The sequence below is a fragment of the Barbus barbus genome (genome assembly GCF_936440315.1).
Source record: "Barbus barbus genome assembly, chromosome: 3".
In the NCBI taxonomy this organism is placed as follows: Eukaryota; Metazoa; Chordata; class Actinopteri; order Cypriniformes; family Cyprinidae; genus Barbus; species Barbus barbus.
Window position 1 is genome coordinate 5,374,535 of NC_136731.1, and position 17,432 is coordinate 5,391,966.

General features: G+C 43.6%; 1 protein-coding gene across 5 annotated transcripts in view; it reads left to right on the plus strand.

The window, feature by feature from the left end:
• Window positions 1-17,432, plus strand: part of LOC306854330 (NACHT, LRR and PYD domains-containing protein 12-like) — a 217,474-nt gene that overhangs the window by 64,607 nt on the left and 135,435 nt on the right. For 2 of the 5 annotated variants that reach the window (XM_079392252.1, XM_079392251.1), the window contains exons 12-13: window positions 9,029-9,207; window positions 9,516-9,713. In XM_079392252.1, the coding sequence (XP_079248378.1) occupies window positions 9,029-9,206 (178 nt within the window). In that variant the 3' untranslated portion in view covers window position 9,207; window positions 9,516-9,713. Of the gene's footprint in view, window positions 1-9,028; window positions 9,208-9,515; window positions 11,057-17,432 lie in introns of those variants that run through there. The other 3 variants (XM_079392250.1, XM_079392249.1, XM_079392253.1) reach the window with 3 other exon arrangements.

Below are 17,432 nucleotides of genomic sequence, written 5' to 3' on the forward strand. Positions count from 1 at the left end.
AGCGTTGAAATCCCTGGTCTAAAAGATCGTGAAAATCCATTTCTATTTTGTCTGGCCGTTTTGTTTGGTTAGTAGAGGATTGATCAGGAAATTGCACATCATTAAAGTCAGAAAATCCTTCAATACCATCAAGCAACAAATCCAACTGAAGATAAACTAAATACAATCTTGGTCAAAACAGAACGGTTTAAAGTTCTCACAAACAGAAACTGTCTGTATGCATTTCTGTCAACTTCATTCCTTCAACTATGAACTAGTGATGCTCCAATCTGTCTTTTCTGCCTCCAAACTGATTCTGACACCTGGGGTTCAGTATTATCTGATACAGATCCTGATCTGATACCACTGCGGTTTTTCTTTCTTTTAAATCATTGTATAATTTCTATATCTCTGTGTGGAACTGATAATCAATCTTTCACAATCAACTAAATACAGACTAATGCATTATATATAAAAAAGTTAATTAAAAATATATATGTATATATATTCATAATCTGTGACACAAATATATAGTATAAACTAAGTTAGTGTATAATTCAGCAGCAAAAGATGTTCTAGATATATTCACAGACTTAAATATGTTTGCATTATGAGTGAGTTTCTAGAATTATGACCATTACAAATCCCATCCATGTATTCCATATTCTTAAATCAAAGTCACATAAACAGTTTAAAAAGTTATCACAAAAACACATTTTTCACACTTAAAGCACACAACATATTCACAATCTCTATTGAGTTCAACACATTTCTATTCAGTTTTAAGCTGCCAGATGAGACCAAACATGACACAATGATCAAGTGTTTGATCACAAGAGTTAATAAATGAGATGTAATGGGGAACACGTGGCTCCTGTGAAGCAGATGTCCTCCTGTAGGTGTTTATTAGAGGAGCAAGTGACTTTTTCTCCAGACAGATCCGTCCTTATATCACTATGAAACAATATCTCACATTCAGCTCTGTGTGTCTGTTCAGTCCTGAAGCACATGACAGTTTCAAACAGCAGCATTGAGCATCAACATGTGTGACCCTAGGGAACTTTGACCAGATCTAGGTTTAAAGGTTCTTGACTACGCCACCTGGTGCCTCTCACACCAGGATATACTTTGTGCCTTAACTGCTAAATACCCAATCTAAGGCAAGCAGGTTCGCAGAAATACACCAAAGATGAACTAGACAGAGACGTGCTTTCAGTAGAAAAACAATAACAAAACTTTATTGTACAATGGTATAATTAAAAGAGCCACACCGTCATACTAGAGGCACAGTACTAAAGCGAGGGACCAGACCTGGTATTGGCGGTTACAAGAGACAATACGATTAACAATTTAACTGGAAAATACTGATTCACAATCAAAGCAGTCCGGGATTACCTGTCCGGGATAAGCGTGACATTCACCGCTCGTGCTCTGGAATCCGGTGCCCACGATCACATGCAGTCACACACACACACGCAGGCACAACCACTACAAACCAACGATTCAATCAATATTGTGAAGTGCAGTTTACCAGTACAATAAGTGATACAGCGCGCGGGGACGGAACCAGGAACCTCTCTTTTGAGCAGCTACTCTAGTACTCTAGAAAAAGGACAAAAAGGACAAGAAAGCTATCACTAGCAAAGTGGATAGAGAATGTAAAACTATACACTACTAGAACAGCCAATACCACATCAGTCAGACAGAACATTAGACGGAGGCTACGGCAAAATAACCACAATAAAAAAGAAAAGATATATATAAAACTTAATTTAGGCAAGGCAAAGCAGCAGGAGCAATCTGCCTGCAGACGCAAAATCATTAAAATTAGTGCTTGATATACACACATGCACAAATAGTCATGTAGCATCGCAAACATTTCATAAAACATTATTTTCTTTTATCTCAATGTTAACATACGAACTGACACAGTGGAAAAACAGCCCTTTGCGCCAGTCTTCACAATCCTACATAACAATTGTTACATCCAGCATATTCATTAAATACATTTATATTAAGAGTTGACAAAACCCAGCCATGCATTACGTCAGGGCAACACAATCAGACTCATTTTACGTGTTCAAAGCTTTTAGTCCTAACACACTGGATCTACTCGTAACACAATAAACATTTACCTTCTTGATGCTGCTGCTTCAATGCGGTGCAGCTACCCGGCGAGTGCTTTGCCCCAGACCTGCGCGCAACTGTGCTCATTAACATGCATATGTCCCAACAATGACACCCACATTATAATTGACAGTAAAATGCACAAATAATACCTTCAGTAATACACAGCACGATTACCCGGAAGCGTCTGGCAATCAGTCAAACACCTATTTTCCAATAGCCCAATATTAGATTCACTATAAGTGCTCAGCTTGCTATCATATGAACATTTACCATACCTTCGTTGCACAGGAAAACCGCATACCCCAGCAGTAACAAGGCTGAAAATGTATCTGGACACCAGAGAATCTCTCTAAGCCCAACAGTGCAGACTGTTTTATAGAAACTGGCCTAGACGCAAATGAGTTGTTTAGCCACTCACGGCTAGCTGGGTGACGTCAGAGGGGTACCGTAGCTGCAGAGGGACAAACTTCAACCAGACAGACTACTCTGCCGGTTACACTCTACCCCCCCGATTTGTTATCGCCGTCCCGCCGATAAACTCAAGTCATAACTCCCCCTTTCTCTAATGAAAAGAATAAAAGATAAACAGAAAACAAGGGGGGTGACCTAATACCAAGGACGGAAAACCGTTGTCACTTTACTGCTAGACCCAAGTACTTGAGAGTTAGTAGCCCCGTCTGCCCTACTCACCACTGGCACTGGGAGGTGGTGTAGGTTGGCGTGTCTTCCTGAAGTAATCCGAGCTGTTCTCCGCCACTGGGCCAGCTGGTGTCTCGTCCGTGATGGAGGCGACATGCGGGGAATCGGGTAAGGCTAGCATGGGGGCATCCACTGGAAGAGTTGTGGCAAGCTGGATAGGTGGAACCTCCTTCCAAGAGCGGACAAGAACCCATTGGCCAGGGGTGTCACCATCTGCTGACTGGCTTGTTTTCCCCTGCAGTTCCACAGGCCTGTTGGGTGTTTGTGGGTCCTGGTCCAAGTGGGCAGGCTTTAGCATGGTTCGATGCACTTGTCGTACTTTGCTCAGGTCCTGTGCTGGAGCCACAGAGTATACCACCCCGCCAAGTGGGGGTGCACGGATGACCTGATGTATTGTGGCGCACCAGGCATCTTGGATCTTCGAACGGCCCCTCGTTGTATGGTCTCTGATGTAGACGTGCTGTCCTTCTGCCAGTGGCTCACTTCGGATTTTCTGGTCATGCCGTTCTTTTCTCTTGGAGGCAGCAGCTTGCATACGCTCCTTGGCATTCTGGAAGGCCACCTTAAGGCGCCGCTGGTGTTCTCGGACCCATTCACACATATGCCCGTGTCCAGGCTCTTGTACCCTGCCAAGCAGGAAGTCCACCGGTAACTGGGGGTCTTGCCCGAACATCAGGTAATACGGTGAGTCGCCAGTTGTCTGATGAACAGCAGTGTTGTAACTAAACACTAATTGGGGTAGGTGCTCCGGCCAGCGGCGCTTCAAATCCATGGGCAGAGTACGGAGCAGATTGTGCATCGTGCGGTTGAAACGCTCGCACTGGCCGTTGCCCTGAGGGTCGTATGGGGTGGTCCGAGTCTTCTGGATCCCGTACTGGGCACACAACTGGTATATGATGGCATTCTCGAAGCTGCGTCCTTGATCAGAGTGCAGGCGAGCTGGGACCCCAAAACGAAAGAACCACTCCCGGATGAGCACATTGGCCACAGTTGTTGCCTTCTGGTCCCTGGTGAGCACGGCCTGTGTGAATTTAGTAAAAACATCAGTCATGATCAACACTTGCGCTCTACCATCCATTGCAGGCTCCAGGAAGGTGAAATCTACAGCCAATATCTGGATTGGACGAGATGCCAGGAGGTGCCCCATAGGTGCATGGGGTCGAAGTTGCGAAGTCTTCGCGAGGGTACACCTCTCGCAGTTCTGACACCACTGCTTTATATCTTCCCCCATTCCTGGCCAATAGCACCGCAATCTTATCAGCTCTGTGGTACGTTCAACCCCCTGGTGGCCATGGTCGTTGTGGAGCTGCTGTAGGACTTCCTCCTTTAGGCATGCAGGCAACAAGAGCTGACGCACCTCTTCACCCCCATTTGGACGGAATATTCGGCGGTAGAGCAGTCCATCGGCTCCCACAACACGGTCCTATTGTTGCAACAGCACACGGGTAGAGCCTGGCAATTTCCTACGCACTGTTGGGAGGGGAAGGCCGAGACAGCCATCTGGATTGCCAGTGGTGGATCTTGACATCTGGTCGTTTGTTGTACAAAAACTGGAATGGCTGTCCCTAGTGTGGAGGACTCTGTGGTCTGTCCCAGTGATCCTGCAGGTTGTCGGGAGAGGGCATCTGCATTCCTGTTAGTACGACCAGGCATATAACGGATGGTATAATTGAAAGCAGCAAGCTCGGCCTCCCACCGCTGTTCAGTCGCTCCCAGCTTGGCAGTCCCCAGATGGCTCAGGGGATAATTGTCCATCCAAACAGTGCATTGTTGGCCCCACAGGTACTCCCGAAACTTGTCAGTCATGGCCCACTTCATTCCAAGGAACTCCAGCTTCATCCTACTGTAGTTCTTTTCTGCTGAACTGAGACTACGACTAGCATAGGCAATTGGCCGGATCTTTCCTTGCTGCTCCTGCGAGAGCACTGCTCTAAGACAAATGTGGCTGGCATCCACCTCCAGAATGAATGGTAAGTTAAAATCAGCGAACGCCAAAGTGGGGGCACACACCAACCTCTGCTTCAAGGCCTGGAAGCTGTTCTCACAGACATCTGTCCACACTCCATCAAGCCGTGGCCCTTGGCCCTTCCGGGTCCTAGTACCGCCAAGCTCTGCCCCCAGGCGGTTTAAAGGAGCTGCCAGCTTGGAGAAGCCCTCCACAAACCGCCTGTAATAACCCGCAAAACCAAGGAAAGACCTCAATTCGGACACGGTGGTGGGACAGGGCCACTTAGCCACTGCGGACACCTTGGCTGGGTCAGTGGATACACCTTCGCGGGAGACAAGGTGGCCCAGATACTGGACTTCCTTCTGGAAAAAACAGCATTTCTCCAGCTTTGCTTTCAGACCTTCTTTCTGCAGACGGCTCAACACCAGCTCCAGACGGTGTATATGATCTTCAACACTAGAAGAAAAGACAATTATATCGTCCAGATATAGTAAAAGGGACTGGCAATGCTGCGCTCCAAACATTCTCTCCATCAGTCGTTGAAAAGTGCTTGGAGCGTTACACAGTCCAAAGGCCATGCGGTTAAATTCAAATAACCCAAAAGGCGTGCAAAAGGCGTGCAAAAGGCAGTCTTTGGACGGTCTTGTTCGGTCACAGGTACCTGGTTATACCCGCTAGCCAGGTCCAGCTTGGAGAACCACTGAGCCCCCGATAGTGCATCCAAAGACTCCTCAATGCGGGGGAGAGGGAAGGCATCCTTTCTGGTCCTGTTGTTGAGCTGTCTGTAATCAACACACATACGTAGGCCGCCACATTTCTTCTGCACAATCACAATGGGAGAGGCATAGGGGCTACTACTTTCCCGTATGACCTGGCTGTCTAGTAATTGTCGCAAATGGGCCTTAACAGCATCATAATCAGAAGGTGGGAGACGCCTGTAACGTTGCCTAACTGGTTGGTCGTCTAGCAGAGGTATATCATGAGAGATAAGATTAGTACAGCCAAGGTCACCCTCAAACACTGAGAACACGGACTCATGTTTTAACAAGAATGCCCTTATCTGTTCTTGCTCAGCCTCCACTAGCACTGACAAATCAAGGGCCTGTATCTGCTCCCTCACTGACTTAGGCCTGACGTCCCCATTAGGAACCTGCATGCTAGCCACAACAGCCTCTATTTCTGGTTGGTCTTCAGAAATGCCCACAGGAAGGCCCTCAACAGTAGCGTGAACAAGCAACCCTAACGACTGGCGGGGGTATAATGTAGCACGTGTAAACCCCACATTGACTACAGGGATAAAAGCTGTACCTTGTTCTACGCGCACTAACGCAGGCGAAACTAGGAGACCACTAGGTAAAGAGCCGCTAACCGGTTCCAACAGGACAGCAGGAGCATCACAAAAGTGAGTGGAGCAGGTGGCTGCCACCAACTTTACGGTGCCTCCTGGTATATAAATGGGCCTTCTCCCTCTAACTTTAGCTACACCCGTTTTGGGTGGAAGAGAGCTGAGCTGGACCCGATGACAATGCTGCAAGGCGTGCCGCCTTGGGAGTGAAGCATGAACTACCAGTGGGAGATCAAACAAAGAAGAACCATGTTGGCCAAACAGTTAAGCATAGCATTCTCGAATAACATTCATCCCAAGCACAACCGGCACGAGTGGAGGGGCGAGCTGACCTGGGGGATCTTTCACCACTAGCCAACCTCTTTGGGGGATTACCTTCCCTAATACTTCAACCGTTAGCTCAACATACCCTATATAGGGTATATCTAACCCATTTGCAGCCCGAAGCTGCAACCAATTACACTGTTGAAGTTTATCCTTGAAATGTTGCACAAAGAAACTCTCTACCAAGTTAGATACCATAGACCATGTGTCTAAAAGACAACTGACAACTACTCCCCCTACTCTCACAGCTACCTTCGGGCACTGAGCGACAAGGGGGGTTACAGGGTGACTAAAAGTGTCCTGATTCTGAGAGCCACTACCATCCCCTCTCAGCGTGTGGCTCTGCACGCTGAAGGGAGCTAGTTTCCCGACTGAGCAACTGAGGCAACATTAGCCTGAGCTTGGGCCTGGGGGATATGATTAGGAGCTACTACTCTCTCATTGTTACACTCTCGAGCGTAGTGACCAGGCTTTAAGCATCGCCTACAAATGACAGTTGACGGCCGACTAACTAGAGAGGGACGACTGGAGTAGGCTGGGCGAGCTACGCCTTGTAAAGTAGTTAAGGCACTAGTTAAGTGGTGATCTGTTCTTGTTGCTTCAGCAACATAGACCGCAACTCTGCCATTTCTGAACTTGCCATACTAACGGGCGATGAAGCTCTGCCTGGCTGAGTTTTGGAGTACTGCATAGCGCAAAGAGAGGGAACTGAATGACTCCTACCCCTATTGAAGTCACTGGGCCTGCTCTCACACTCCCACCGGATGGCAGCAGCACGCACTTCCAACATAGACATCCCTGGGGTCTGACGGACAAGTCTCTTCAATTCCCTGCGGAGGTCCGAGTCAATAATGTGCTCTGCAAACTGGTCACGGAGCAGCATGTCAAACTGGGGTACTGAGTCGGGGGAGACCTGTTTAACTTTATCCATCAGAGAAAAGAGAGCATGTGAATATTCTTGTAAAGATTCACCGTCTAATTGTTTTCTAGAAAATAAACTTTCTTGTAAGGCAACATAAGACTGGGAACACCCATAAAGTTCTTTGAGAATATTTACAATCCTTTCCGGGTTTTCCCGATCTGCCCTTGGCCTATAACGAATCTCATCTTTAGCCTCCCCATCCAGATGATAAAACATAAGGTAAGCTTTGTCAAGTGCACCCAAATGTCTAGTACGTGCACAAACCTCCACCTCTTCCACCCACTCAACAATGTCAATACCCACCCTACCCCAAAATACGGGACACTTCAGTTCCCTAGGGAGATAAATCAACCGTTCATGGGAAACAGGGTTAGCAGGGTTGGCAGAATTGTCCGGCTGGGACGGCGGTGGTTGCTGCTGCTGCAGGCGGCCATTGTCTGTTCTCTCAGCTGTTCAACTTCATCCATTGCTGCAGCAGAATAATGCCCACGTTACGGGAGAGGTGGTGGGGTAGTCAGTGGCCTTCCCACTGCTCCTTTAAGTCCCATGCCGTGCCCACTGCTGCTTTGCCCTTAACGTATTACTATACCTTAAAAATCAAAGTATACATAAACAGACAAAACAAAAAAGAAAGAGAAAAGAAAAAAAAGACACGTCTCTGTGTGCATACTAGAGGCACAGTACTAAAGCGAGGGACCAGACCTGGTATTGGCTGTTACAAGAGACAATACGATTAACAATTTAACTGGAAAACACTGATTCACAATCAAGGCAGGTTACCTGTCCGGGATAAGCGTGGCATTCACCGCCCGTGCTCTGGAATCTGGTGCCCACGATCACATGCAGTCACACACGCATGCACACACACACACACACACGCAGGCACAACCACTACAAACCAACGATTCAATCAATATTGTGAAGTGCAGTTTACCACTACAATACGTGATACAGTGCGCGGGGACGGAACCAGGAACCTCTCTTGTGAGCAGCTACTCTAGTACTCTAGAAAAAGGACAAAAAGGACAAGAAAGTTATCACTAGCAAAGTGGATAGAGAATGTAAAACTATACACTACTAGAACAGCCAATACCACATCAGTCAGACAGAACATTAGACGGAGGCTACGGCAAAATAACCACAATAAAAAGAAAAGATATATATAAAACTCAATTTAGGCAAGGCAAAGCAGCAGGAGCAATCTGCCTTCTTGATGCTGCTGCTTCAATGCGGTGCAGCTACCCGGCGAGTGCTTTGCCCCAGACCTTCAGTAATACACAGCACGATTACCCGGAAGCGTCTGGCAATCAGTCAAACACCTTCGTTGCACAGGAAAACCGCATACCCCAGCAGTAACAAGGCTCAAAATGTATCTGGACACCAGAGAATCTCTCTAAGCCCAACAGTGCAGACTGTTTTATAGCAACTGGCCTAGACGCAAATTAGTTGTTTAGCCACTCACGGCTAGCTGGGTGACGTCAGAGGGGTACCGTAGCTGCAGAGGGATAAACTTCAACCAGACAGACTACTCTGCCGGTTACACATGCATAAATCTCATTCTATCAGCGGCAGTATGTGGCAATGCTTGTCATTGTATCTCCTCTCCTGCTCTGAGACCAGAGTCAATAACAAACTACACACACTTCAACTACAATTCACATTCTGTCATTGTTCTCTACAGCTTGTGGGTTTGTGGCGTCACAGATGAAGGTTGTGCTGCTCTGGCTTCAGCTCTGAGATCAAACCCCTCACACCTGAGAGAACTGAGTCTGTCCGGGAATAAACTAGGAGATTCTAGTTGGAAGTTACTCTCTGATCTGAAGAAGGATCCACATTATAAACTGGAGACATTATACTAGTGTGAGTGTTTATTTAAAGTTTCTAAATTGAGTAACAGACCTCCTGTGTGTGTGATTGGAGAATATAAGATAATAATTCAGCTCCACTTTAGTCTCTTTAAAATGTGTTTAATTCTGTGATGTGACTGATTTATGAATAGTTTAATCTCTTACAGAGTCTCTAAGTGATAGTAGTTGTTGATCAGTTGTTCATTCATATCTCTGGCTGTAATATGAATATACTGTGTGTTTTCTGAGCTGGATCTGCTGATGTGATGTGACAGCAGTAATGTCTCAGATTCATATCTGACTGTCTGTGTTTTATTGTAGGACTCTCAGTATTTATCGGTCAGTGCAGTTTCCTCAGGATCAGCTGATGGTGAATAAGGAGCCGCTACAGAGACATCACAGTCACACAATCAACAGAGACTGCGTGATGGGCCACAAAAACTTTAGAGATGTTCATTTTCCTGACCGACTCCCAACACTCGTTAACCAATCACTGACCGTTAACTGACCAATTTAAAAATTACTTTATTGCATTCCTTTACTAAATGATTTTTAAGAACCTTTTCACTGTAACGTTTATGGGAAGCTTAATGTAAAACATTGTCATGAATTCGCTGTACTCCATTAGTAAAAGACAAATTAATTGTTTTATACAGATAGCAGAAACAGGTTTAGGTTGACAGAAAGACTCGTCTGATGTAATCTAGAGATCTCAGACTGAAGATGTGTGATATGAGATCACAGCCTTTTATCACCAAACTGATTCAAAAGGGTTGCCAAATATTATAGAGACTTTTAAGAGTCATTATATCCATACAAACCTCACACAAACACTGGCAGTTTATAGTGTATTTCATTTCCCAACAGTGACTGTCCACTTCAGAAACAGACTTGATTACAGATGCATTTAACCCATATTTTCTCATGTAGAGCATGGGTTACACACACACACACACACACACACACACACACACACACACACACACACACACACACACACACACACACACACCTAATTTCAAGACGACACATTCCTGGACAGGAATCAAAGCCCCACTCCCAGCATGTGACTGGCTGGCCGATCTCCTGCCCTGAACCTTCTTATCTCAGGAGACCTCTAAAACCCAGGATATATTTGAGAAGAACATCTGGATATCTTTAAAGAACAGCACCGTCAATGTTCGTGATCGGTTTACTATAAATAAAGTCGAACAGGGCAAAGACCTTGTCATTTGGAGAAACTCCGGCACAAACCCTCCCTGATTCCCTAACCATTAACGCAGTAATTAAATGATGTTATCTGTAGGGAAGACGGTTTTACAGCCGACGTCCGAACTAAGCAAAACACCAGATCTCCACGAAAGTGACCTTCCCGCGACCTCGCGTTCTCCCCAAAAGAGGAATGCACCTTTTTGCTCTCTAACAGACAAAGAGATGCAATGTTTTCGCTCAAGTATTTTAAAAGGGACAAATTATACTAGTTTCTGCTATTGAAGCAATATACTCGAAAACAATATATGCAATATATTTACAACATATATTAAGGTTGTTTTCATGTCATTTATAAGCTTGCTGTGTCATTGGAACTTATGGTATTGTTGTAATCTTTTGATGTATAATTTTCCTGATCAATATTTGTTCAGTTTCACATGCGTGGTGTGATTATTTAGAATTAAGGATTGTTTCATCTAGGGCTTAACCGCCTAATAGATACAATTGATATATGTACTTTGGTTATGCAAAAATACTTGGTGTTTGATTTGTTATGAAAGCTGATTTCATTAGCAGTAATCTGGTGTGGATGAAAATTATCTGTTCTCATCAATGTATGATTACAATACGAATAAAATCTGCTGTCAATAAGTTCTTCATGTGATAATTGAACAAGAAATTGTATGCACGGAAAGAAGCTGTGCAGGGCGGGGCTCCGCCCCACAGGAAGAATCCAATTGGGTCAGTCGCCCGTGGGTGGATCCCAAATCGGCCCGTTAAAGATAGACACCCAGCTGTGTGTCTCAGTTGGGAAGAAAAAAGTTTTAAGCTCAAGCTTAAACTCAGCTCGCTCGTTGCTCTCTGCTTGCTCGGTGCTCTCAGTCATTTAACATCATGATTGAGCAGTGAACAGAGATCAAGACTCAAACTTCCAAAGAACTTTAACATCCAAAGCCTCAGAAACTGAAACCTGAGTATTCTCGTGACAACGACCTACCAAGCCGCCAATCCGCGCACAATCTTTCCTGGACCGGGAAGGAACTGAACTCAACTGAAAGCTAGGAAAGTAAGACAATATTTTCTAAATCTGCTGGAAACTGGTTGTATTCATCGCTAAGAGTAAAAATAGAAGAGTTCCATGTGTATGATTTCCCTCAGGTTGAAGTTAGAGCATTCTTGAAAACGAGCATTAGAACCTAAAACTCTCTTCAGATCAAAACAAATTCATTGCAACGAATGTGTGTGTGTTTGTTACGTCTTCTGTTTGTCTCATTTAGCTTAAGTATTGTGTTAGAGTAGTGAAATAAACTTTGATTCTATTAAGAAATCTAATGTCTGTTGCTGTGATTTTTCAAGTCTGAAATTATTTGCCAAAGATCGCGTTTACCTACGCTCAAAATTTACCTAATGTCAACATTAACTTACCTAATCAATTCAGTATCACTGTGGCCATGGAATTATCTGAATTGTTAAGGCATCCTGGTTTAATGCTTGCTGGACAAGTCATTAATGAGGTATATGTTGGACATTTTGATTAATATCAATTAATCATATAAATATCGAATCTTAAGAATGATTCCCTAAAAGCTCAAATTAGAACAATAGTTCTAAAGTTATTACAGTTGCTTTACCTGTCAGTCATATGGCCTCTTGGGCGGGCCTTGGCTATTCAAAGTGGACAAAGTTCCCAGACCTTCAGCTGTCAGTCTGAGGTCTGGCTACGCGAGACTAGTCAAAAAACAACAACAACATAAATTGAATAATAAAAATGATCATTCAATAATTGTAATCGAGGTAAAATGTTAAATGAATCAATTTTGATTTTAGGTCTAATGCTCTATTAATTCCCTACAGTTGCTTACACAGCACCTTTGTTAAAGCTCAAACCATCAGTTGGTCAGAAATGTAGAATACAGCCTGATTTGACCCATGTTGCATCCAGGAGTCAAAGGCTGCGTTTACGTTTGGCATTAACATGCGATCACTGGATCATCAGTCAATCAAGTCACGGCGTGTTTACACTTGGCAACATCAGCTGACTTCTCTATCTGGATAACCGATCGGATCTGTCGTTCCCGCACAATATTAAAATAAGTCTGTGATAAATAATTGTGTTTACATTACACTGAGATCTGATCACAATGCGTCCTCGACCACCTCTGGACCAGGACACGCTGATCGGATAGCATTCTGATCAGAAGCGCGTTTACACTTGTCTTTGTGTATGTGGACAACATCCGGATACAGGTCGCATGTTAATGCCAAGTGTAAACGCAGCCAAAGATGCATACCTGACTTTAGAAAAATACACAGTATGGAGCAGGACTGGGATGATCTACCGAATCGATAGCATCATGATCAATATGTTTTGTGAATTTTTTTTTTTTTAAATAAAATATTAGTATTGTGTATTGTGATTCGTAGTATTGTGTATAGTAGTATTGTGATTCGAAATTGCAGTGTATTGCTATTTTTGTTTGCTTTTAACACTAAACCATAAGGGAAAGTACAATCATACACCATGTATAAAATGAGTCATGTACAAAACCAATCACATCTTTCTGATTTTAATTTTAAGAGCAACATCGAGTACAGTATGACAAAATGCTCCTCTCTGTAATTATTTTTCAAGCAAATTATTGTGTTTATGGACATTCAGTGACTTTCCTGAGGTATGAAATTGTTTACAACGGGTCTCCAACCTTATTTCATTCGAGAGCTACTTTTTAAAAATGAAAGCGGCTGAATAATGTATCAATCCAAACTGTTATACACGGCGTTGTTAAAATGTGCTTGGAAATATAAAATAAAATACTGATACACAAACTGAAATCATTTTACCAAGTTTTATGACAAAAGCCATCAAATAAAATTAGCAGCACTATGCACTTTTTGTTTGCATAAATGAAATAAAACATTAAAAAATCATGGCCAGATTTTAAACATTCATAACATGTTATCTACTGACATGTACTACATGTTCAAATAAAGTTTTGGAAATTTTTTAAAATAAAATTATAATACATCAGCCTTTTAGTCAGAATGATCAATTACATTTTATCTGCTCTATAAATAGTTCTACATAAGCTAATGTTTATTCTAAAAATCTCAACATTTCTGATAACAAGGTAGCCTATTTTCCAACTACCGGTTAAGATTTACAACAAAAATCTGGTCTGATTTTCACATTTGTCTGAACAAAAATATGGCAGACAGACTGAATGAATTTGTAAATCCACAGTTTGACAGCAGATGGCGCTTATGAACAGCAGAACAGAGCTGTACTGCAAACAAGCTTTATTACGCATTACACGGAGGGAAAATGGAAAGCAAATGACATCGAAACTTTTCTGAAGACAGTCGGTTTCCTATAATGCATTCACACAAATAATGAAATCATATATTCTTTCGTTTAATTTCCCTCAGCAGTCTGCCTTCAATTATGTTTTCACACAAAACAAAACTAATCTGCATGTTGCGCCTGCGTGAGACTCTTAATAACTTTGATTAAAGATGTACTATATTTACTGTTAAATTGCGATAATCAAATAGGGGTTTTGCATTCATCACAGGTTTGTCAGACTTATAAAAGTATCATGACCCTTTGTAGAAGTACTAATATGAAATCTTATAAAACAATGAGCATTGATTAATGACTTTGTTAGAACACATCTGATATGAAACTACATCTGGTAACCTTTTATTCAGGCTTTAAAGCAATGCCTTAAAATCATACTTGATTTTGGAAAAGGTTTGAAAACTGAACTGCTGACCTTCCTGAATGCTGTCTGTCTCTCTCTCTCTGTGTGTGTGTGTGTGTGTGGATCTGTTTGGAGTTGGCATTCCCTATTTTTAAAAATATTTGCCAACCTAATTTCTTTTGTATAATCATGTTTTGGCCCCATATTTACTAGGAATTAATTAATTTTTTTTTAAATAAGAAAATAAATAAATGATATAGATCTATGAGACTTATGAACCCCTAAAACCTAAAAGTATTACCACTATTAATAATCAGTCTTAACAACAAAAGCATATGTTTAATACATATTGTATATAGGTTTTAACGGTGTAGGTATTTTCTACAGCCGGACGTCTTTTTCATTTAGCTTGTTCTATTTTTTCTTTTTTCTTTAAGCTCAATTAAATATTCTCAGGAGAGCCATTGAATGACAGTAGATGCTATCATTATTTTCGTAACTTGTTATTAAATAAAAAGTCTCTCACCTCAAAAAAGCGAGCTATCCTGTCCTGCCAGATGTTATACAGTGTTCGTAGCGCGAACTCAGCACGCATGATCGTGGCGCCGCACTGTATATCACTTCACTAAAGCGCAGAACTACGAGCATGCAACGCGTGAGATAAAAGTACAGTACCAATAAATCACATAACTGTACTGCGCATGTTAGTTGGGAAGGATTTGCATGAAGGTATGATATTCATTCTATTCAGTAGCAGTTCCTACGTTTTATTAACAGTTCGTGTTAGTGTTGTATATTCACCATGGTAACTGTTGTTTCCATAACCCAAAAATACCATGTTATTTTCACTTTGTGTCATTTTGTATGTTTAAATGACTATGGTGGCTCATACCAATTTAATTGTATGTAATCACAAAACTAGATTGGGACTGCTATTTAGGAAGTCGTGGCCTAATGGTTAGAGAGTCGGACTTGTAATCCGAAGGTTGCGGGTTCGAGTCTCAGGCCGGCAGGAATTGTAGGTGCGGGGAGTGAATGTCCAGCACTCTCTCCACCCTCAATACCACGACTGAGGTGCCCTTGAGCAAGGCACCGAACCCCCAACTGCTCCCCGGGCGCTGCAGCATAAAATGGCTGCCCACTGCTCCGGGTGTGTGTTCACGGTGTGTGTGTGTTCACTGCTGTGTGTGTGCACGTTGGATGGGTTAAATGCAGAGCACGAATTCCGAGTATGGGTCACCATACTTGGCTGAATGTCACTTCACTTCACTATTTAATAGCTTTACCTTATAGGCTGTTTATTCAGTATTAATCATATTCTTAACAGTCTTAACTTAATTGAACTGCTGACAGCAAAATGGATATATTTGCATGACTTTCTAACATTTACAGATGAAAAATATACCTGTGACATGTCAGTTATGCACTGAGGAAAACACAACGTCTCAAATGTTGACCAAGATGGTGGCGCGAACACATCGCGAGGCTCAACGTCTCTCCAGTTTTTGCAATTTTGCAGTATTTTTCCTGCTCATCTAAGGTAGGAGCATTTTTCCAACTCTGACCCCCGGCGCATGTGGCAGGGCATCCAGGTCATCAGTGACTACAAGCCATGCAATTCCACTCCGACGGTCACAGACGTCTCCTTCCTTAATGAGCTAAATGACTTTTATGCTCGCTTTGACAACAACAACAAGGAGACAGCCACCAAGATCACACTCTAAGGAGACCATCAGACCCTCAAACTCACCTCCACAGATGTCTGCACAGCATTGAGCCGGATCAATGCATGCAAGGCTGCTGGCCCCGACGGCATTCCTGGACGTGTGTTCAGGACATGTGCAGAGCAGCTCGCTGGGGTCTTCACAGATATTTTCAACCTGTCACTCACCCAAGCAACGGTGCCAACATGCTTTAAGTCCACATCCATTGTGCCAGTGCCGAAACACTCCTCCCCAACGTGCCTGAATGACTACCGCCCCGTAGCACTCACACCCATTGTTATGAAGTGCTTTGAGCGACTGGTCCTGGCACACCTCAAGAACTGCCTCCCACCCACACTGGACCCCCACCAATTTGCCTACCGTAGCAATAGGAGCACTGAAGATTCAGTATGCACAGTACTGCACTCGGTACTCACACACCTGGATAACAACAACACATATGTACGGATGTTGTTTGTTGATTTCAGCTCAGCATTCAACACCGTCATTCCCTCCAAGTTGATCACTAAACTTGGTGACTTGGGTGTTAACACCTCCCTCTGCAGCTGGATTATGGACTTTCTGACCAACAGACCTCAGCATGTTAGGTCAGGCCACACCTGCTCCACCACCATCACACTCAACACCGGCGTACCACAGGGCTGTGTGCTGAGCCTATTTCTCTACTTCCTCTACACCCATGACTGCAGGCCTGTGCATGGATCCAACTCCATCATCAAGTTTGCTGACGACACCACAGTGATTGGCCTCATCAGAGACAACGATGAGACTGCCTATAGGGAGGAGGTACAGCACCTGGCTTCATGGTGTGCTGACAATAGCCTGCTCCTCAACACCAGCAAGACAAAGGAGCTTATTGTGGACTTCAGGAAGAAGAAAAGTGGAACGCATGACCCCATCCACATTAACGGGATGGTTGTTGAACGTGTCTCCAGCTTCAAGTTCCTGGGAACCCACATCTCGGAGGACCTGACCTGGACCACCAACACATCCAGCCTAGTCAAGAAGTCTCACCAACGCCTCTTCTTCCTTAGGACACTGAAGAAGAACCACCTGTCTCCAGCCATCCCGGTGAACTTCTGTGCGATTGAAAGCATCCTGACCAACTGTATCACAGTCTGGTATGGGAACTGCTCAGTTGCTGACTGCAAGGCACTGCAGAGGGTGGTGAAAACTGCCCAACGCATCACAGAGAAACCACTTCCTGCCATTGAGGACGTCCAGAGAAAACGCTGTTTACGTCGAGCTCGCGGCATTCTTTAGGACTCCTCTCACCCTGACCATAGACTGTTTAACTTACTGCCCTCTGGGAGGCGCTTCAGGAGCCTCCGAACAAGCAGACTCAGGAACAGCTTTTTCCCTACAGTTGTTTCCCTACTAAACTCTGCCCAATGATACCCCCCTCACACACCACTACAAACTCTTCACCCCTCCCCATCATTAAATCGGTTAAAAAAAAAAAAACCCCATACTATGTACTGGAAATGTTTATTTCTATGCACTTTCAATGCTCATTGCACTAGTGTTTATATATCTTAATGTATAGCTTATTCATATCCATTTGTAATTATATTCATAGTTTTTGCTCATAGTGTACATAT